The sequence below is a fragment of the Cimex lectularius genome, unplaced genomic scaffold (assembly GCF_000648675.2).
Source record: "Cimex lectularius strain Harlan isolate CLEC.00 unplaced genomic scaffold, Clec_2.1 scaffold349, whole genome shotgun sequence".
NCBI classification, from domain to species: domain Eukaryota; kingdom Metazoa; phylum Arthropoda; class Insecta; order Hemiptera; family Cimicidae; genus Cimex; species Cimex lectularius.
This window is the reverse complement of record NW_019392869.1, coordinates 211938-235763: the sequence shown is the minus strand read 5'-3', so window position 1 is coordinate 235763 and position 23826 is coordinate 211938. Positions and strand designations below refer to the sequence as shown.

The following is a 23826-nucleotide window of genomic DNA, read 5'->3' as shown; positions in this document are numbered from 1 at the left end:
AATTTTAACAGTCTCTTAAAATAAAGGTTCAGGTAAAGAAATTTGTTTCAGTTTCATTGAAGAACGACTAACAAGCCATATTTAGTTAACACCGTTAGTGAGTAGATTTTTCTGCTGTCACCGACAGTCCATTATCTGTCATAGTTGAAATCGAGATGCACTCAATTAAATCTGAACAGAAGATTCAAAAATATACAACTATTTTGCCAATAATTTTGAAACCATATTGTGCATTAAATAGAAATTGTCAGGTATGTATTGTATCTGTTAATAACTATCTTTAGAGCTAGATTTTATATAAAATATGGCTAAATTTTGTTGGTTTGCAACATTAGAGTACCTTCTTACAAGTGACAAAATATTTCCCAATAGTTGATTTTTAAATTATACTCACTCCATTATAACCATTTTTATTAAAATATTTTACTACAAGAAAAAAACGAGCAACTGCAAGTATTACAACTTATGCAATATTCTGGGAACATGGAACATAACAATACAATATTTAATTAAAGGGACTCATTAACATTTAATTAAAATGTTTATGAGTCCCTTTAAATATGGTGCTAATATTATTAGGGTGAGAGTTGTTACTTTGAGACAAGTACAACTACCAATGTCAAAAGTAGTGGTAGCCTTGGCAATAAATTTGACCGAAAGCTCGACAAATAATAGTGTTCTACGTTTATCTGCCTGGGCCTCATCCCCAATCCTTTTTCAATCAACGTTAGAATTTGAGAAGACTGATCACAAAATAACTACATATTGAACTCAGACTATTATTTCCATTTAAAGAAACGTCAATTTCTGACAAACAATTTTGTTATTTTTTGTATTTTCTTCTAAATATATTTTACATATTTTAATGGTTACATGTGTTGTTAAAAAGCTACGTTCCTCTTCTTTCAAATGGTGTATTTCACGTTTTTGAATTGTAGCCATTTTAATCATTTGTCTTCTAAGACCTAGTTTTCAAACAAAATATTTGTTTTTAGAAATTTTTCGGTTATTGATAAACTTTGAAAGCTTGCTTTTACTACATTTTTATTGCAATCTACACAAAAAATTCTATAAAATGATATATTCACATAGTTAATTTGAGCAAGTAGAAAGATGAAATACAAATATTTTAAAAAAAGCAAATTTCAATTGTTTTTTGTTAAACCAGGGCCTATTCACAAGAAGTGGCATATGTGTGTTCCAATATTTTGGAATGTAGAATCACCAAAAAAGTTTGGTCCAAATCCATGACCGACCAACCTGGTCCTCCCCCCCCATATGAGATAAATTAGCCTAAATAATAATAATAATAATAAAACAAAAAAATCGGTCTCAAAGAAATCTCACTGGCTAACTTGTCTGGGGGCTTTGCTTCAAGCCAGAGTGATCCCAAAGTTGATATGCTTGGGAAAAGCGATACTGGGGCCAACGCAATCCCAAGCACAACTCTTTCACACGGACCCAGGGATTTGCAGAGCCTTGATCACTTGGGACTGCTGGCACTTTGGCTCCCTGACCATCCCTAAACGGTTGTTTAGTTGGCCAAGTTTCCATACCAACATTTTCCTGTAGTTGGCTGAATTTCAGCAGTGATAAACAGGTCGAACCATAAGCAAACATTGAACTGGTCAAATTTACTATTAAACAATACAAATACAAAGATTTTCATGCTCTCCCTACCTCCCCATGAATTACCGATGGGCGCCCTGAAATGAAAACCCAGATACTGCATCAATGAACGCCCATGGGGGGCGTCGGTGGCCGCAAGGTTTAGTCTTTGACACGGCGCTCATCACTGTAAGGTAAAGGTCCCGGGTTCAAATCCAGTGGCCCTGCATTCGAACCCGACATGCTTACAAATGGTTTTTTTTTTTTTTCAAAAACATCAGCACCCTGAGGGTTTATATGACCTCTGGAGGGGAAAAAAAAAAAAAAAAAAATGAACGCCCTTGCAATGTTCCTGGTGAAAAGCCAGTAGACAATGCCCCGAAACGCCACATTTCCCCAGCAAGACAACCAGCTTATCACAAATTTCAGTTAATTGTTTTATGTAATACTCATGCCAAAAATATTTATATATTTCACTATTATTTTCTAATTTTGAGCTTGACGTGTATAGATGTAGTAAAAAAGGGATTTATGAAAAAATTTAATATCAAATGGAAAAACAGTACAATATGTAGAAGAAATGAAACATTACTTACATACATATATTTATTTATTCTACACTATAATTTCTTAAATATATATAAAATACCCAATTTACAAAATGGATCGATGCCCTGTTTTCTACTACAAATCAAAACATAAATTCCCAGTGCTGACGCTCCATTTTGCAAATGGTGTATTACTAATCCATATTCAAATTCAAACACAGACTACAATTTTCTTATTTTATAATTAAACGTACTAGAGTTCACTTCTAAAAAAATTAAATTTACATCACAGACAATTGTGCATTTAGTTGCTATTGGACAATTTGAAAGGGTCATATAACTGTAACAGGGCGCAATTCTTGTTAAATGTTGTAAACATTGGTTATCTACCCTGTCTCAAATTATTGATTTCTTTTTTTCAAATACAGTATGATAATATACATAATAGGTTGCCTTTTATAATATTAACATTCTTGTACTTATAAGAAAATAAATTTCTCTATAAACAACTACATACAAACTAGTGAATTCTACAGAACAAAAAGTCTCTTTTTAGCTATTACATTTCAAACAGTCACAATACTTGAAAGTGCTAGCATAATTTTATTTTGTCGTTCCAAATCTTACTAAAATTTGTTAGGCCAAATTCCATAAAAGTACTGTCAAAAGTCTCAGTTTCAATCTATTTTGTATATCCTTATAACTAACGTTTATAAATGCTATTTTTTTCCTTAAGGCTTAATAATACACATTATTTACTATTAACTATTGGAATGTTCATGTTGAGTGCTCAAGTTGAACCATGTATAAACGAGTAAATCATACTGGAAACGCTTATATTAAATTATTAATCATTGTAATTATTGTCAATGGTAACATAATTATTTTCTTAATTGAATATTTCAGTGTATTTTTTTGTTTATATGGCATAAGCTCATAAAGTAGAAGAAATTAAAATTGTGTTAACCAGAAAAATTATTTTTAGGAATAAACTATTCAGATTTCTAGACTTTCACAGATGTATTTCCCTTTCAACATTATTAGGAACAAAATCAAGTTTTAAAACTTGTAGAATCGCAATTTAATGTAACAGTACAAGTTGTAACACTAAGCAGCCTTTCTTCATATCAAAGAGGAATCGTAAAGGTCAATCCCTCTCACAACTGTGTGTGTGTGTTAACATTTACACATATCACAATTGATTTTATAATATTTATATTTTTGTTTAATGAGTTTGTTAATTTGTCTGTCCTTAAGAAACTGGTAGTATTAATGACAAGTCTGATCAAAACAATGGTTTTAAAGAAGGCAATAAATTATATTTACTTAGAATTGTATACTTACATAAACTTTTGTATGAACAAAAATCTTTTCATGAACAAAACAGATGGTTATTTCCTAAGAATCACAATAAAAAATAATAATTAGGAAGACTAACAATAATTTGCAGTGGTAAATTTTACGAAGAAAGTAGTTAAACCCACCCAATGTTTTAGCCAGGTGCAAAACTGGATGTTTAAATTTGGTAAAGAAAAAAAAATCAATATTTTAAACCATCCGTGAATTTTCTTTCAGATTATCTCATGATTAGAAAATGGTCTGAAAATTAAAAAATGAAATGTAATCTCTGTCTCAACTAATATAATTCAAAATGATAAACTAGTTTTTGTGTTCTTGTTAAAGGGGAAAATACACACGATTTGTTATTTTGCGGTAGAGAAAGTATTTGAGATTGGCTTAACACTCTCTATAAGTGAAGTTCGAATCCTGCTCGTGCCATTGACTTTTTTATCTCAACTAAAAACCTTAATTAATTGTAATATTATTGGTCAAGCGGACCACGAAATTAGTGAATTTAACTGTCTATAAGACACAACATGTGCATTATACTAACTGTCCATCTGGGTGTGGTGGATGCATGGTCTACATCCTCCCACTTATAATTTTTAGACAATCTCCACTTCACCTGCTACACAATTCCGTTTGAATCGCCAGGGCCCCCTCAGAAAGGTCAAAAGTGTCACTTGTTAAGATCGTTTCGATTTCAATAGTTTTTTATTCTGTCAAAATCCTGTAATTTGCATTTCAATGTTTGAGTTTTGTTATTTCAATCAATTATTTACCCACTTTGTAAGATTACGGAAAATAAAATATTGTAGAAAGTTGAAATTAATTTTATTCAACTACACATCCAAATTGAACAAATGTTCCACAGATTTTGCTACTTCATTTACCTAGCGTTGCAGAGGATGCAACTTTGTGTCATAAATTTATATCACTTAGATAAACATAATCGTAATTTAAAATTTTCTCTCATATGGGGCTTTTTATCCAACTACCATCGGTTTTTTTAGCTAAGGAGTCAAAATATTGTACAGTATGAACAAATGATCAAATATCAAATCATTTGCTATTCAATAAAATAATTTAGAACAGTATTCAAAGTTGCAGTGGACAAGTGGCAGTTTTAAAAAACTGTCAACTATTTACTCAAGGACTTTCTTTTTAAAACTAGTAACAAACAATGGAAATAATAAAAAGCTATTTTATACTCATTACTCCAAGTCAAAATTACACAGGGTATAAAATCAATTGACATAAATGAAGAAAAATCAGATGGTAATAAACCCAATTAAAAAGAAAAAAAGTAGAGTGAAACTAAAACTGTTCAGTTAACTAATTCACAGCCAATATGGAATTAAATGTAACAGTAAATACTTAGTTTACTTAGAACAACTCACTAACCTGCCTAGAAAAAAGTTGGAAAAAAACTAATAGTTTAAAATTTGTATGAATTCATAGAAAATGAAAGAACATAAAAAAAGTCATGATTGTTATCAGAAAGATTTAGAGAAAGATGTACACTCATACCAGAACAACATGATGTGAAAATCTAGCCAGTTTTAATAGCTATTTAGGAATACCTTTTACTTAACTACCAACGGTTTAAGTATACACCGTCATTCAAAATCACATAGAAAATGCAATTATTAACACAATTGACCTTTTAGAAGTTTGATTCTAACAATTAAAGATCCAATGCATTTACGAAAAATTTCTCACAGCTATCAAACAACCTCAGCCATTTTCTTATCAATAACTGTATAATACAAAGTGGAATACGTGTAAACTCTGTATTTGGTAAGCATGTTGATATCAACTTTGGCACAAAAACATAAAATTAAAAAAAAAACTTTTGCAATAGGGCACAGAAATATGAAAAAGATGAGCAATATCATATTTATAGTTTTAATACATTTAACTTGTTTAACATTTTTGAGCAACAACAAAGTATAAATACAAAATCATATTGAGCAGAATTATAAGCGCATACCAAATACTGTTTACGAATAACACACCTAATTAAATTTCCCCATTTTCCAATAAAACAATGTAATGCGAATACTAAATGGGGCTGGTAACATCTTATTTCTTGACTTTTAAACAATAACCTATTAAAAACCATTCTTATCAATATCTATATTCTAAACTTTCAAATAGCTGTTTTCTTCCAAAGTTGACTTGCTGGACTTTGAGAACTACTCATTTTTTACCATTTTTAAAAATAGTATATAAACAAATAAAAAATATTTTGTCTGGCCGCTTCCAGAGAACCTAAAGAGAAAAATTGCAAACATTGTTGTCCCCAATTCTGCAATTGGGAAAATTATTACAGTTGTCATCAATATCTTTTTAGATGTTTCACCATCAAAAAATTGAAATCTAACCAATTCAGTTTTGTCAGCTCCTTATGGAGGGTTCGGTTGGATGACAGAGATCTCGCATTCTTCATCGTGAATGATAGTTGTAGCACTAGCGGCTGAGGGCGAGTGCTCAGCCCTTCTCCATACTCGGCTCAGAGCTCCGAGCTCATGCTGTTCCCTTTGGTTTACACGACGTGGTGCCTCTGGTCCAGCAAGAGTAAGGATTGACAATAAAAACAGCGTTGCGTATATCCAGCTCACGCACATCACAACGACCAAGAAAATTCCTGTAACAAATCCATAATTTAAGTGTTTCAGATTTAAGCTATCTTAAATTTTTTAAATTCTACAAAAAACATTTTTTTTGGGGGGGAGGTGAGTCCAGCAGCCCTGAATTCGGGGCCTTCACCATACAGCGATGAGTCACCGTATCAATGCTTTAACCTTTTGAACACTGATGCCCCCAATTTAGATTTTTAATGATTATTTGGAGATCGTCAGAGGCGGTCTGGTGTGACATACGTTTTAGAAAAACATTTTCTTTATCGTGCCAACATTTCGATCTTTATTGAGATAATCTTCAGGGCCTGGGATTTATAAACATTGTTTAAATTTTGCAAATACATCCTACATGTATTTGTAAAATTTAAACAATGTTTATAAATCCCACACCCTGAAGATCTCAATAAAGATTGAAATGTTGTCACGATAAAGAAAATGTTTTTCTAAAACCCACGTTACACCAGACCACATCTCACAATCTCCAAATAATCATTAACTAACAGTCACTACAATTGCCCCTTCTTTCAACTGTTCCCTTTAGATAAGCTTCTTATTCCTAGTTAGTTACAGGACAGTTAACGGACAGTTAAGATCCGAATATTTAATTGTAATAGAATAATCTAGACCGTGAATAGGAAAGTTATTCTCTGTAACCATTTTGTGTTATTTAGCAATAAAGATTCTTTTTTTAAAAAGTCTTTCGACTAAATCTCGCACATAATTTGTAGGACACTTTTCGGGTTTGATGAATACGAACTTTACTGTATTAACAGTTAGAAAATTCTAAACCATGTTCATCGGGAACATCCAACTCAAGAACATCAGTGATTACTCAGAAATTATTGAAATTTTGTGAGTAAATAAATTGTATCGCATGTTATAAAACTCTTAGTTTCACAATTTAATTTAGCAATTTTATTTTTATTGTTATTGTAAAATTGTTTAAATTTTTTAAATAATATTACTATTGTTATTCTTAACACTAACATGGCTAACTTGGTGGAACTAGGATTTATTTTGGATGCCATCCCCAATTATGATGGCAACCCAAAAACTCTAACACAGTTTATTATGAAGGTTGAAGAGGCGCAACATATCGTTTCCGAATTAGTACCTCCAATATCAGACCCTCAGAAAACTATATCTTTATGCATATTAAAGGTAAACTAGTAAATAAGGCCAACGAACATTTAAGAAATTTAAATGTCCAAGATTGGTCAACATTACAATCACATTTATTGAATGGATTTGGAGACAGGCAGGGTCCAGCTAGTATCTTGGTTGACCTGTTGAAATTAAATGTAAAATCCCCTTTGCAAACATTAAATGAAATTAAGGAAAGGTTTGTTTTATTCCAAGCTAAAATACAGCTGAAAGACGGTACAGACAACGAAAAATTATATTTGATAAGGTTTCAGGAGCAAGTAGTGGCCATCAATTTTATAAGTAGTCTTAGAGACCCTTTAAGAAATAACCTAGCCACTAGGAATCCTAAAATCTTGTGAGACATTGAAAAGTTAATGTTAAACGACTTCCAGTATATGCAGAGAATAGACCAACAACCGATCCCACAACATAGACAAAACACAAATCAAAAACAAAATTTCAAACATGAATTTATACAAAGATCCATGCAATTCAACAAACCATCACAAATTAAACAAAATTTCACTCCATTTTCACAAAGCAACCAAGAAACACCCATGAGCATCTCAACAAGAAACTCTTTTCAAAAACCACGATGGATGCTAGGGAACAAACAACCACCCGAAAATTCTGTAGATGAATCCTATAACCTAACCACATCTGAAGAGGGTAATTTTTTAGGAGTTACCAAAATAAAAGGCAACTTCAGATAATGAATTTACAATCAATGGGGAACGAGTTACCATATTTTGTAGATCCTGCAACAAATGCACGAATCCTGATCGACACCAATATTCTGAGGGGGATAAATAATGAAATATGTTTATGTTATTTAGATGACATCATAATATTCAGTACAAGTTTAGAGGAGCATAGTTCAAGGTTAAAATTAGTTTCTGATAGGTTGAAAAATATAACTTCAAAATACAACCTGATAAAACATAATTTCTTCATAAAGAGGTAGCACATTTAGGGCATTTGGTGACACCGAATGGAGTGAAACCAAATCCAGATAAAATATATGCCATAAAAAATTACCCCTTACCCAGAACGCAAAAAGAAATAAAAAGCTTCCTCAGACTATTAGGATACTATAGAAAGTTCATCAAAAATTTTGCGCAGTTAACAAAACCTGACAAAATTTTTAAAAAAGGATAGTAAAATCAACATAAAAAAACCCAGAATACGTTGAAAGTTTTGAAACTTGAAAAAACATATTAACTAATGATCCAATACTAAAGTATCCAGATTTTGAAAAACAATTTAACCTAACAACAGATGTAAGCAATGTAGCAAGCAATTGGTGCCATCCTTAGCCAAAATTTTAATGGAGCGGATTTACCAATTGCTTATGCTAGTAGAACTTTAAATGATACCAAATCAAAGTATTCCACCATAGAAGTCTGGAGTACTAAATATTTCCGGCCTTACTTGTATAGCAGAAAATTTAAAATATTTAGTGATCACAGACCTTTGCAATGGCCATTTTCCCTTAAAAAGCCAAATTCGAAACTGACAAGATGGCGTCTAAAATTGGAGGAATACGATTATGAGATCATTTATAAAAAAGGTCAATTGAACCAAAACGCGGATGCCTTGTCCAGAGTGCAAATAAATATGGCTAGAGTAAAAGGTAAATATCCCAATAATTCCAAGGTTGATGATGAAGAAATAGATACCCTGTTAGATGAATTCTATGAAGAATTTCCAGAGCTAAGGGAGGAAAACCTTGCGAATTCAATTTTAGATTCTCCTGAAAGAGAAATCTTAAATTGGTCTGACACCATAGATAATGATTCCACATTCGTGAGCATAGATGAAGATAATTTAAATGAAAATAGAATCACGAATATTCACAACAACACGAGACACTCAAATTCGGAAGGAAATACAGGATTATCAATCCCAATTACCGAAGGTCCGGTCAATCATTGTGTGAATCAAATTCAAATATCTCTTGTCAAATGTAACCCAAAGAAGACAAGAATTATAAATCTATTCAGCAGTAAAACACAAATAATTGTAAAATTCTCAGAGGAAAATTTTGAAAATGAAGTAATATCTTTGATTAAATAATATATTAATCCAGACATAAAATATGGAATATACTTTGAAAATGATATTTATGAAAAATTTACAAAAATAATGCAAACAAATTTTAAATCGTGTGATATAAAATTTACTAAATTTACGGAGAAACTACTTGATGTTAAGATAGAGGAAGAGAAACAATTAAGAACTATCACGAGGGCAAAACAAATCACAGAGGAATCCAGGAAACATTTGAAAAAATAAAAATAAATATTTTTGGGTTAACCAGAAAAAATCTGTGCAGGAATTTATTAATCGTTGCGAGATTTGCCAATTATCAAAGTACGATAGGGTCCCTCTTAAGACCCAGTACAATATCACTCCAACATCTACAAAACCTTTCTCCATTATTCACATTGATAAGCTAACTCTGGAAAATTCCAAATTCCTTACAATAATTGACACGTTCTCAAAGTATGCACAAGTATACCCATTAAACTCCTCTAATAGCATAGAAATTGTTAATGCCTTAATGAATTACTTTGCTCATCATGGTCTTCCTCAGCAGATTATTACAGATAACGGCCCTGAATTTAATTCCAGTTTGATAAAAGATCAAATGAAGTTGCACAAGATGAAAATTCACTTTATTTCTTCACAGCATCCAGACTCTAATGGACCGGTAGAAAGATTTCACTCCACTCTTAAAGAACATATTAGATTATTAAACAATCAGGAAATTTACAAAAAAGATTCAATCAGATCAAAAATAAAATACGCAGTCATTGCTTACAATAACAGTATCCATTCTGCTACAAAATTAACCCGATTTGAAATATTAAACGGGCACATTGAAAATGACCCAATGATAGAAATAGACATAGAGGCACAGTTAATAAATGATTATGTCATTCATCACAAAGAAAAACTAAAATTAGTGAACGTAGTAAAATAAATAATTCTTTAATTGAAAATTTAAATAAAAATAGAGAACTTCTGCCAGAAATCCCTGAAGACGTTTTTGTTAAAAGTAAGCAGATACAAACAAAAACAAAAAATAAGTATAGAAGGAAAAAATAAAATCCGTTGATAAAAATTTAAAAACGGCAGAAATAGTCCCAACTCATTATAACACGGTAGGAAAAATACACTTGTGAAATATTAAAAGACCAAAAAAACTAATGCGAAACGATAACGTTGCAGGCCCTTCCTCCTTCTCTTTGGAATCAATGCATCAGGAGCCGATATAATAGATATCTCGCATAACCCTGGGATAATACCCTTGGTCCAGCCAGGTTGGAAACGTCAAAACATACTTTCATTCATTATATTAAATTTGACCTATTGTTCCAACAATTACACAACTTGGATAACATTTATTATGAAATATATAACTGTATTAATAATAAGAATATTAGCTATAAAAATAATATAGAATATGTAACTGATAACGGTAGAAAATTAAGAGACATTGTAACTTATTTAGCATTAATAAATAATACTAGAGGAATAATATTAGAAAAGTTAGAAATAGTTTTTGTAAAAAATACTAACAATATTAGAACTAAAAGAGGTTTAATTAATAGATTAGGATCCATTATAAAATTTGTTACAGGTAATCTAGATTCTTACGATGGAGCTCAATTTAATAAAGATATTGAAAATCTAAAAGGTAGTCAAATTAATTTTGAAAAACAAATAAATTTGCAATATTCAATAATCAATGAACTCATTGAGGAATGTAATAAATCATTAACAGTAGGTGAAGAAAATACAGCCGAACTAATATCAAAAATTTTAGCAGTAAATAAAAAATTAAACAATTATGGTGAATTAGAGAAATTAAGAGATACAACAAATTTATTACATATCACTTATGAAATACTATTAAATATAGTACAGGATATCGAAAACTCATTAACATTTTGTAAACTCCAGACTTTACACCCTAGTATTACATCTCCTCATGAATTGTTTAAGGAAATTACTAGAATTTCCACTTATTATGAGGATCAATTACCACTTGAAGTACGTTTAAGGAACATTTTTGATTTCGAAAATTTAATTATTGTACAATGTGTAAACAATCAAATTATTTATCTTTTACAAATACCCTTGGTAAGAAAACAAATGTGTGATTTATATAAACTAATTCCAGTACAAACAACACATAACTCTAATTTTATAACAATTATTCCAAATGTAAAATATTTACTGAAACCAAGAGCGAATTCAAATAAACTAAATATTGAACCTTTAGACAATAATTGTAAAAAATTTCAATCAATATGCATGCTCAACACAATCGATTAATCACAAAGAGGACAACTGCAAGAAAGAAATCGTATTAACAGTAAACACAACATCCTGCAAATACACTAGTATTTGATGACAACTATTAACCTGGATAGCTGAACTAAATCAATATTTAGCCAGCTTTCCCAAAGAAGAAATAATCACAGTAATGAAACATGGGGACACAATATCTAGAAGTCTACATGGAATATTCTTAAATACTACATCAAGTAATGTAACATTTTGAAATAAACAGCGTCTTCATTCTTCACATAATTCTGGATATCCAAAGTTCCTCAACGAAGTTAAACTTAGTTTGAAAGAGGAACAACAGCCACGATTTACGGTCAATGTAAAGCATGTCAAATTGAACCGACTAGAAAGTCAACATTTGTCTCCAGCTATTGCAAAACCGATCATCACTACATCGATAAGTATATGGACGATCCTCCTGTATGGACTCATCCTACTACTATCTGGGCATGGAATCACCCAGTATATCTTCACACGACAGCAACTTGCAGCAGCTGCCGCCTCCGAAAACCAACATTCTCCAAATGTTTCATCTAGAGGTGGAAGAGTTACGTCTCCATTTTAATAACGAGACTTCTTTTAAACAATACTTATCTGCTTAGGAATGTGTGGACTCAACAATTGCCCCTTCTTTCAATTGTTCCCTTTAGATAAGCTTCTTATTCCTAGTTAGTTACAGGCAGTTAAGATCCGAATATTTAACAGTAATAGAATAATCTAGACTGTGAATAGGAAAGTTATTCTCTATAACCATTTTGTGTTATTTAGCAATAAAGATTCTTTTTGTTTTAAAAAGTTTTTTGTCCAATCTCACTCATAACTTATATATAATTTAATTTTTCCTTATATAGTTTCTTTTAAAAGATATGGGACCATTTTGCAATTCCAGCAAGATGTCTTCTTTATTGTGAGTGTTCATATGTTTCTTTCCTGAATGTTAACCAAGGTATATCCTTTTTTGGATGAATTTTTTCTTATAAGGTTTTTTTAGAACGAAAATTTTTGATTACTTTTTTGTTTTAACAAAAACCAAAAAATTGAAAAAAGATAATTTAGTCTCAAAAATTTCCACTTAAAAAAAACCTTATAAGAAAAAATCTTTTTCAAAAAGAGAAACGTTTATATGTATACACTTACCAATTTGTGTATACGCAAGCACTGAAGACGGGAGCATGAAAGCACCAGCAATTATTGTTGTCAGCGCTGCCATTAAAGTAGGACCTCCCATCATTGACAAGGAATAAATGACTGAATTTTCTTTGTTATCACTTTCAGGAGCCATCCTAAGAAAAACATTTGTTTAATTCTTTAAAACAAACTAAAATTGATGTGGGCCTGCTAGTCGGTGAACTCATACTGAATAAGCATTGGTTCATTAACTTGGCCCATCTTACTCGCGGGTTTGTTTAATTACTTAAATGTGTTTCAGCATTGCACTATCTTCAGTTACGAACTGTTTCTCGCAGTTCCTCACTTTAGATGCCGTAATGCATTTGAGTAGTTCAACAAACCCGAGAGTGAAGGCAGAACCAATAAATGACCTAATGCTGATTCAGCAATTATTAAATAGTTTATCTCAATGCTGCTATGAAAATAATTAAAATATTTTATTCCTCTGAGTTAAGACAAAATTGAAGGGAATAAAAATTATCTAGAATATTATTGGACTTTAGTGTTTATTTAACATATTCAGTACTTTTGGTGACCTGCATGCACAACGTTTCTAAGAATGGAAAAATTTTCTGGAGGGGGAAAATTGAAATATCAGGCTGCACTGAACATGTTAATAAAAAAAATATTTGTATGGGATGTTTAAAACAATAAATAAATTATGGATTTATCAAGAGCAACTATTATTATTAATTATAAAATATATATAAATAGATATAAAATTACCTGTAATTAACGATATAATGCATGGTGAAATCGACAGCAAGGCCAATTGCAAGGGAGACTGCTACTGCTTCTAGAATGTTGAGCTTCCAGCCGATCAAAACAAGAATAGCTATGGTTACGAGGATGATGGATGTTATAGTTAGTACAGCGACAATGCTAAGGATGAAGTTCAATGTTGACAGAGTGACCACAAAAAATGAAGCCCCCATTGAAATAAGCACTGCCAAAATTGTATCCTTCGCAAGCGATTGCTGAAGATCATAAAGGCCCAGGTAGCTGATAAACCAACCATTGCGCATCCCAGCGGGTGCTGATGCCAGCTCGTTTCGACTCCAGGTCTCAACCTTGACAAAAACAAAAGTGTAACACAAAACTTTCACCAGGGATGTTTGTTTTACAGTCATACCTGTTGATAAAAATGGTTCATGTCAATGAAAGATGTTGACAATGTGAAGTTTGCGTCATACTCAACGACTAATGCCTTGACTTTTGGGATCCCTGTTTTGGTCTTCATGGCAAATTTTGGTCCAGCGACACCCAGCATGCTCAATTCCACGGGAGTGTTATACAAAGAAATCCATGCTTTCGCTAAGCAGAGTGAAAACACTTTTTTTGAATAAGGAAACCTATTGAGCAAAGAAAACTTTTTTGTAGTACTACATGGCTATATAAAAATTACATTAAAAATTAATTAATTAAAAACAAAATAATAATAGAAATCACCTTGCACTTTCACAGCAAGGTTCTCTTGTAAGGCCATCAGCAGCATCTATACACTTCCTGTCCATCCATTTAACAAATACTTCCAAAAAACAGTTAGGCAACAATGGACCCATTGTCTGCTGATAGAATGGTTGTGCTCTAAATAAAGCCATCATACAAATAATTAAGAAAGAATGGAATTTATTTAATTTAAATATATTATTACCTTAGTTTTGTACAAAATGATAGAAGCCAAGTTTGTGAATCAGGCGAGGATAGATCAAAGGATGAATCAAAAACTAATTTTCCTTTTGATGCCGGATCCATATAATTACCGTTGTCAACTGGAAGAACACCCCAAATAAACCTGACTGGCATTTGCACCCTGCTGTTCCTTAGATTGTCAAACTAGCACACAAAAGCAAAATGTAACAGCAACTTGCCTAAATATTTTGAAAGACAACTTTACTTTTTGGATTCTGTCAAACCAGAAACGTTCCTTGTAGACCATGTCGTATTGCTCGAACAAGTGGTCAGAGGAAAAGAGCTGTAGGTCTGGCGAGTCGGGAAGACGCAGTTTCGGGTAATAAAAGACGACTGGGATCGACAAGACAGCAACACTGCCGAGTAACATGATCCAGAGCCAGCGCAGCTTGAGCACCAACTCGACTAGAAGACCATGCAGGATTTTACTCCAGCCATCAAAAATCTTTCTCATACTCGGTGGGCAAACCGGCGGGACTGTGAGCCTCTCAGCCACCACAAGGCTTGAAGGTATCCAGGCGAGCATAACAAAAAAATTAGCAACGACTGCAGTCCCTGCAAAAACACTAAAAAATGTCCTATTAAAACAGCCTGACAAAAAAAAAAAAAATAAAATAAAAAAATAAAAAAAAAAAAATAAAAAAATAAAATCAAATAAAAAATAATAATAATATTCCAAAAGGATAAATATACCTAAAACAGCAAATTGCAGTGATATTGCTAATGTACGATGAATAAAAAGCTATAGCTGTTGTCAGAGATGTGACCAACATACATACTGTTGAGTGTCCATGGACACTCTGAACCAACTTAGAAATGTTCGACTGGCTTTCTCTGGCACAAGACCACAACTTAAATACCATTAAACTTGTGTCCCCTCCAATTCCTTTACAAAACAACAGTTTAAAATTATTGAAAATTATTAAAATTATTGAAAAAATTAATTAATTTAAAAACTTACCAATAGCAACAACAGAAGCAAGGAGATTCATAAAAGGGAAAAACTTGAATTCAAATATGAGCATATATACAAAGTAGGAAATTCCAAGAGAAAAGGCTATCGCTATAAGCGTCATTATTGTAATAAAGAATGAGCCGGTGTAGAGCCACATTGAGAGAAGGACAAAGGTGGCTCCACAGGCTACCAGTCTCATGTCTTTGACTAAGCATTCATCAAACAAAGTATTTTTTAAGCCTAAAAATAAAACAAATTAAAATCAACCTAATACAGAACACATACATGCATGTATGATATATTAATATGACCTTAGAATAAAAAATTATTTAATGCATACCAAAATCAATTGCAGAAATTCTTATGTTTTTGTAATATCCCAAGGATTCTATTGAGTGGTAGTAATCAAGAATAACGGTGCTCCTTGCAATTGGAAGAAAGACCATCACATCTTTCAAGATTTCTGATTTACTCTTAAAAAAAAATCATTCATATAAATAAAATATTGAAAGAATAAAATTTGATCAATGACTCACAGAATATTCATAATCAAGAATATAATGGATTAAACTGAAAATATGATTGAATTTTGTGCATTCACTTGGCATCTCCTTATTACTATAGTTGGGTACAATATAATCCAAACTTATAAAATACTTTTGGCACCTTTTTATTAAATCTTTTGTGTAGAACACATCTTCTTCCTGAAAGCACAAACAATAAAATATCCACCCTCATTGATGGTAAAAACAAACAAAAAACTGACAGTAATATTAAAACAAGACGTCTTATTATTAATAACAGCCACGTAATTAGGTAGAGACCAGAGTGGACAACATTTCCTTGTCCGTGTCGACACCTGATCACAAATTTGGTTATATTCAGGGCCTGAAGTTAAAATTTCACTGAACTTGCACATGTCTAAAAGCGGGCCAAGTTGAAAAAGGTCAGTACCGCTCACTGAGCTGAAAACCATCCTCCCGTTTTCTGTATCTGAAATGACATACAAATTATAACAATGGTAATATGAATGAACAGGATGGACAAAAGCATATCGTGCAAAAATGTAAAAATACACTAAATGTTATTGACGAGGATACGGACCAAATTCTAATGGCATAATGTTTTAATTACTTGGCTCTGTGCAGAAAAATGAATCAGGCCCTAAATGGTTATGATGATGGTGTGATGTAGGGTTCATTATGTCGAACCATGCTTCCCTCTCTTCGTCTGAATCTTCAGTCAAATTACGATGAATTTCTGGTTCAATTTCCTTTTTAGACAGAGAAATAAATAAAAAATTTACAAATTTTCTTTGACTAGTTTGATCTTATAGCTAAACTCACAATTGATATATTTGGATGTTTATCAACCAGGTCATTCAGTAAACTTATATTCGAGGTTTTTATTTGAGGTACTTCTGCTCCTTTATTCTATAACAAAAAACAACAACATATTTGGTTAATAACAAGTAAAAACTAACAATAAATAAATAATAATTCTCAAAAGTTACTTTTCTTGGTATTGAATCTGGGATGTTAGGTTTTATTGTAAGCAACCCTGACGGCCTTATTGCTTCTTGTAAATTGTCCCATGCCGTCAACCTTTGCCCTATCACAGTGCCTCTGGCTTCAAATCCCTTATTAAAAAAATAAATCAATAATAATAATAATAATAACAAATTAATTTTAACAAATAATACTGAGTGAATCATAACTAACAAGTTGTGGATCTTTGAAGTTTGGAAGCTTTAGAGTGGTAAGTGGAATGATGACGCAAGTGCTAGAAAACACTGCTACTGCTATAAGCACCACATATGGATGGTGTGCAAGTACTCGAGCAAACCTGCAATAATACGTAAAAGTAATGAAAAATAAAACATAAAGATTTAATATTAAGCCATGTTTTGTTCCTCTTTTCTGATCAGTTGGAAATTAGTGTATTTTTTGAATTGGAAAAATGTCTTAGTAGTTCAAATTTTGCAATTTATGTGCTAATAATTATAGTATTATATTCAGTAATGTGTCCAGCATATTTTCCATGGAGCTTTATTTAAGAATATTAACAATATTTTGCCAGTTTTTATGATACTCTGGTGTTTATACAATCCATCAAATTGTGTATGGATGAGTTTTTGAGACTGTTCCCTGAAATTCTTAAGTACAAGCTTAAAAAATACTGCCCTGGTGTTTTCTTTGATATATCCCAGGCGTTTGATCGTGTATGGCATAAGGGCTCATGGTGGAAGCTAAAGGACATACTTTCATTTACATACTATATTATCCTCAAATCGATCTTAACAAACCAATACTTCCTTTTCTATCTTTCCTATTTTAGCTGGTGTCTCCCAGGGATGCACACTTGCTTCCTTACTTTACTTCTTCTTTACAGCCGATCTCCCATTACATTCCGGCACCTTAACTTCTAATATGCCAAAGAGTTGGCAATCCTCTTCTCAAATATTGATCCTATTACTTTAACCACAACTTCCAATCCCATCTTCATATGATTGAACCCTGCTTTGACAGTGGAGAATCAAGGTGAACAATAAAAAATCTAAATATATAGTTTTCACTCTCCCATTTGTATATTTATACAGCGAATAGTATACGATATCTTGGACAAAAGACTTACATGGAATCCATGCACAAGACTAAGACAAATTGTTTGTAACCTTAGATATAGATAGCACAGATAAAATGCTGAAGGAGACTACCTGACAGATCTAAACTGGCCATACACAACAAAAAAATATTACTATCCTAATCGCCCCCAATTTGGACTTACAGACTTGAACTATACCACAGCCAAGCATTCCAATTTTAACAAAATCCAATCCTTACAATCCAAAATCCTTCGCACAATAGTCGATGCTCCATTTATTTACAATTTATCACATCATCGAGATAAGCTAATCGCAGCAATAGGCACTAATTGCCAATAAAATCACATTCAAGATTTCCCCCTTGTTGCTCTTGGATGAGCCACATCATAAACCTTTGCTAAATGCTGAAAATCCAGATGAGTAAAAACTTGTGTAGTAGTAATATTAGCTAGTAACTCTTGAACATCTCCCAAATCACCACTTGATTCCAGGGTCACCAATCGTACTATCCATTCTGATCTCAACATACCCTATGTCCATACCTGGCCCAGTTCCGCTACAATAAATTTCGCTTCAAACTATTCTCTCATAACAACCCGTTAATTCACAACCTGTCCAGCTCAACCCTTCCTCAACCCTCATAAAAGAGTGAAGCTCAGGTGTCCTCACGACCAGATTTTGTAACTTCGGCAACTCTAGGTACTCTGTTGACTTCAAGACATAATAGCTAATTACGGCAACTTTCATTGGTTGGTGGCCGTTTAAATCAATCATGCCAGACATGTAAATGTGCATACAATATTGTCTATGTGCATGTATATATGTATATCATTGTAAATAATGTAACTTTTGCTTGTTGCTTGCAAATGAAAAAATATTGTTGCATATTGTGTTCCAAGTTTTGGTTACCTTATTTTCTCTGAAATTTAATAACTTATGCAACATACAATTCTTAAATGATTAAATAAGTTTTGGTTTACAAAGTCCAGTGTGAGGGGATGATTTAAAATATTGGACTTACCAGCTCATATCTCTCTTTCACTGTCACATGGAACCGAAATCGGGGGGAAAAAAGACGGAAGGGACAAAAAAGAAAAAAGATAAAAAGACAGGAGCGCGGAATCACTGCCGACCTTACGGTGCCGGCTCAAGGTACGCGCACATTCTGGGCGTTGTGCGGCTCTCTCGTACCGTGTCGTACCTTGGCCGATTTTCGCCTTTTTTGGGAAAAACTCAAAATCGCCCAGGGGGAGGGATTTCCACTCGTTTTTCCGATGCGAGGGGGTTGGAAATACTTCCTCCGGTTACACCCACCCCACGGCCGCCCCTTCGACTCCCACGCCCCGCCTACAGTCAAAAAACAACCCCTAAATTCCACCCACAGCCGGACTCCTACGCAAATTTGAAGTTTCTCCGCAAATGATTTTTTTATTAATAAAAAAACCGGCCGTCCTCCGATTGGTAGTGTTTAAAAAATTTCTTACTTTAATTTACTTTATTTCCACGCAGAGGAAAATGATTGACGTTTGAGATGGAAAATCATCATTGGTTTTCAACATGTTTACATTTAAGTCACCTAAGATAAAGACGATTGTAAATCGTTTTACCCCTCGTCCAGGTCACCCAAATGGCGTAGGACGTTAAGCCCCCTATAAGGCAAGAATTTCTTTAATTTTTAAATTTTAAAGAGAAGAATGATACTATTTTCGAAATCACCCGGTAGCGTATTGTCAGTTAAATATTGACAGTTGACAGAGCCGGAAGAACAAATATGTACAACTGGTGGGGACGACTTTTCAAGGAATGTATAACTTCGGCCTCATTTTAAAATCTTATCTCGTTGAGGCAACCGCCCTGAGCCTTCCCATCCAAGAAATAATAGAATTTTTTTCAGATGTGGTCATATTCTAAGTCGTTTCTTCTCAGGGAAATGCAGCCGAGGAGGAGGTCGACGTTTTTAGTTGTCCTCTGCCTTGGTTTCCTCCTGTGTGCTTTTTTTATAGCGTACTCGGCGTTTAGCGAGATTCAGCATCACCCGACACTCAAGAGTTTGCACGTCGTAAGTATTTGGCATTCGTTTTGGTTTCATTCATCATGGTATTCATCATCGTCATGGCCGTTTTCGGGCCTGCTATCCCGCTCAATCTTCTTCCTATTATTTTACTCTTACCAAAATCGAATGCCAAAATAAACCTTTATTGTCACATTTTGACAATTTAAAAATAAAACATCTTTTCTTCTTTGATTTGGAGTCAACATTTTTTTGTACTAAATGAAATTTGTTTTTAATCTGTAAATATACATGATGTTACAGGTTTAGCATATACTCGATTGATGTAAAATAAATTTATTAGAATTTTATTTGCATTCTGTTGCTTACAAGGGAAACATATTTATTTAAATATACAAAAAAAGATATTGTTAAATTTAAAAAAAATTAAACCGGGTAAAGCAATTGAACCAAAAATGTTACTTTGGAAACAATGAACTATGAATATTCAATTCAGTACAGAGTATTTCCTCCTTTTGTGTTGATCACCACTTGCGACATGGCATCTTCTTTTTAGGAGGTTTTGAATGTAGTGCTGTGGAATAATTACATCCATAGTGCCATTCTTAAAACCTTGACTCATCCGAAAACAAGATTTTAGTCCAATCTTGCTTAGACCAATTGATATGATTTCTTGCGAAACTTATCCAAGCTGATCTGTGCCTTGTCAGAAGTTCTGGACCAGTAGCAGTCCTTTTCGCAAGCAATCCACCTTCTGAAAGTCTTCGTCCTTCAGTGCATAAACTGCCATTAACATTTCTAGCTTGTTGAAGTCATTGCATGATCTCATCAGCAGTAGAATGTCGATTTTGTAGTACATTCGAAACAATAAAATGATCGTCTCTCTGAGGCGATCTCATAGTGGCAGCCTGGTCCATGCCTTCTTGAGTAAAATCCAGTATCTTGGTAACGATGGAAGACCCTTCGGACTGTTGTTCTGGGGACGTTAAGAACCCTGACCACATATGCTTGACTTCTTCCATCTTCCAACAATGCTATGACTCTAACCGCCCATCACTTAAAATCAGCTCAAACAAATTTGAAAATTAAAAATGGTAGAACTTAAAAAAATCAAACCACCAGAATGTTATAAAGAACCTTTACATAAAAACCAAAACAAAAGAGACTGACGGTTTAAAGATTTATTTATAAAATTCAATTGAAAACACAAGTGGGAGATTTTATCTGTGTTTTATTTGACTAATCCTTTAAAATGGACCAAATATTGTAAGATAAAGTAGGATTGTCTAAGGGATAATTAAAAATTTTAATGGTGGCCATTTTTTTGCCTATCAATTTATAGATCATTGTTATGTTTTAAACATTTTAACTCAATTTATTTTTTATTTACTTATTTTTTAACCAACCGAATACTGGCGAAAAATTTAACTCAAAATACCATGTAGGGGTTGTATGTTGTATGTTGTATTGTCTTTTGGGACTTTGATGTTGTCTTTGTTCCACTTTGTTAATTTATTTTGGTGTATTTCACAGGCATATGAGAAGTATTCTGATATCTGTTTCTTCTTGGCAGTTTGGAAAGCATTTGCTTTTTTTTAAATGTTGACGATTTTATCACGATTTCTGCCAGTTTTTTTTTCTTTTTTTAGATATCTATAAAAGTGATTAATTATTTTGGAACTGATCAATTATTTGTATCCAGCGAGAGATTATCTTTTGTTTGACTATTTTGATAATCTCAGTATATGTTGTTCAACTGCTCGACCTTCTTCCTGGTTATTAATTGATATTCTTTGGTTGAGTATTATATGAATGAAACTACCTGTTTTTTTCATCTTTCTTTGAAAGAAAACTTAATTTATTTACCTGTTTTTGCTTGTAACTCAAAAATTAATTTGTTGAAGTTATAGTAATTGTACAATTTTAAAAGTTTCTAATGATACTAATTTGTTTTAATAGTTAGAAATTAACACAGAAGTGTTATTTTCAGTATGAATTTAAATCTGATTAAACTGAGATTTTTAAAGAAATTATGAATTTTAGATTTTCAGACATGGACACAGGACTCCTTCTTCTTCTTATCCAAATGATCCATACAAGAATAAAATATGGACTGATGGCTTCGGAGCACTTACTAATGTAAGAAATAAATATTTATGACTATGATTTATTATTATATTTGTTTAAAGATTGAATTTTGACAGTAGAAAGGCAAAGCTCAGCTGTACGACGTTGGACGTTTTCTAAGACAGAAGTATGGTTCTTTCCTCAGTGATCAATATGTCGTAGATCAAGTGTCAGTACTGAGCAGTTCTGTGCCACGGGCACAGATGAGTGCACTCACCCTCCTCGCTGGCCTTTTCCCACCCGTAAGAGACCAAGTATGGAAAACTGACCTAGATTGGCAGCCGATACCCGTCAACCAAATTCCACGACAACTTGATCACGTAACAATTTAAACTGTCGTTCAAATTAGAGCAATGTTCAATAATTGAAATTAAATCGGTTAGCTTATAACAGCCAAAGCAGCCTGTAAAGCTTTTGATATAGAAAAACAAAGGTCCGACATCGAATTGAACTCTCAGTTTTACGAGATTCATAAAAAATTATATTCTTTATTATCGACTAAATCTGGAGATGATATACAATCTATTGCCGATGTTGAGAAACTTTTTTATATCTTATCCATCCAGGTAAATGAATACACTGTTTTTACAATTATTATTATTTTTTTAAATTTTTTTTTTTTTAAAGGAAGAAAATGGACTTGAAATGCCTGAATGGGCAAGAAGGGTTTTGCCTGAAATGAAATCTTTAGCATCTTTAAACCTTGCTAGCTACACATGGTCAGAAAAATTAAAAATGCTCCAAGGAGGTTTGAAAAAAAAAAATTCTTTTTTAATAGCAAGATTAAAATGAAGGAAAAATTTAAATCACCGTAGAAATGAAGTATTTTACTTCAACCACTTCTTAAGGCCAAAAACAGAAAAATTAAATATTTGTGTAACTTAATTGACATAATATTGACAATAATAATATCAAACATTTTTAAACTTATTAAGAACAAAAATTTATGTTTTTAATTCAATAAAGACAGATTTTTTAGTAAAATTTCATATTTTGTTTTAAAATGTTAGAAATTTCACTAGATATTCAGGCCATTACTTAGTAACATGGCTCTACTTATATTTGAATTATCAGGATCGATGCTGAAAGAATGGATATCTCATTTCAAATCGCCAAGCTATGGAAAACTGTACTTGTACTCTGGCCATGATCTGACGCTGGTCAACATACTTCGGACTGTAGGCTTCGACGAATTGATCCTCCCAAAGTATGGGGCCGCCATTATAGTCGAGTTCCACCATGACAAGGATTTGGACGAAAAGCAATTCTTAAAGGTAAAATCGACTCAACATTAAAAAATTTCGATATGGTATTTTATTTTTATTTTTCTGTGCAGTTTTTATACCTTAACTCGAGTTATTCAACAGAGCTTCATGATTTGAAGCTCAAAAACTGTGACATCAACTGCCCTCTAGAAGATTTTATCTCTCTCTACGATAAATACATTCCTCAAGATTTTACGAAAGAATGTGAAAATACAGCTTCCAAGCTTTAATATTTTATTTGAAGTTTTTTAAACCTCTCGACTGTATAATACATAAAGTATTTTTGTTTTTAATGTCTATATTTAATTGTTTAGAAGTGTTTTAATTAATAATAATTAAATAACTTGTTATCTT

General features: G+C 32.5%; 2 protein-coding genes across 2 annotated transcripts; one reads left to right on the top strand and one right to left on the bottom strand.

The window, feature by feature from the left end:
- Positions 1-2200: 2200 nt before the first annotated feature.
- LOC106668160 (protein dispatched) lies at positions 2201-19430 on the bottom strand. Its single transcript, XM_014396662.2, has 17 exons — positions 19091-19430; positions 17186-17309; positions 16978-17103; positions 16811-16897; positions 16599-16737; positions 16231-16457; positions 16001-16168; positions 15805-15937; positions 15471-15704; positions 15203-15395; positions 14715-15075; positions 14472-14653; positions 14267-14404; positions 13950-14169; positions 13544-13887; positions 12785-12930; positions 2201-6147 (listed from the first exon to the last, which is right to left on the bottom strand). The coding sequence occupies exons 1-17, from the start codon at positions 19096-19098 to the stop codon at positions 5906-5908; spliced, it is 3072 nt and encodes a 1023-aa protein (XP_014252148.1). The 5' UTR covers positions 19099-19430; the 3' UTR covers positions 2201-5905.
- Positions 19431-19839: 409 nt separating this feature from the next.
- On the top strand, positions 19840-23785 carry LOC106668162 (prostatic acid phosphatase-like). Its single transcript, XM_014396665.2, has 7 exons — positions 19840-20128; positions 22124-22219; positions 22288-22527; positions 22591-22773; positions 22835-22955; positions 23282-23481; positions 23544-23785. Exons 1-7 carry the CDS (start codon positions 19964-19966, stop codon positions 23700-23702), a joined length of 1164 nt encoding a protein of 387 aa, XP_014252151.1. The 5' UTR covers positions 19840-19963; the 3' UTR covers positions 23703-23785.
- Positions 23786-23826: the final 41 nt, after the last annotated feature.

Bases quoted from the DNA above. Each gene is read 5' to 3' on its own strand.
- LOC106668160 (XM_014396662.2), bottom strand. The intron at 16,458-16,598 runs GTAATTAAAACA...ATGTCATTTCAG, and splicing joins ATTTTTCTGCACAGAGCCAA to ATACAGAAAACGGGAGGATG. The intron at 14,170-14,266 runs GTGATTTCTATT...TTTGCTCAATAG, and splicing joins CCTTGCTGTGAAAGTGCAAG to GTTTCCTTATTCAAAAAAAG.
- LOC106668162 (XM_014396665.2), top strand. From the start codon at position 19,964: ATGTGGTCATATTCTAAGTCGTTTCTTCTCAGGGAAATGCAGCCGAGG. The intron at 22,528-22,590 runs GTAACAATTTAA...TAAATCGGTTAG, and splicing joins TTCCACGACAACTTGATCAC to CTTATAACAGCCAAAGCAGC. The intron at 22,956-23,281 runs GTTTGAAAAAAA...TTGAATTATCAG, and splicing joins ATTAAAAATGCTCCAAGGAG to GATCGATGCTGAAAGAATGG.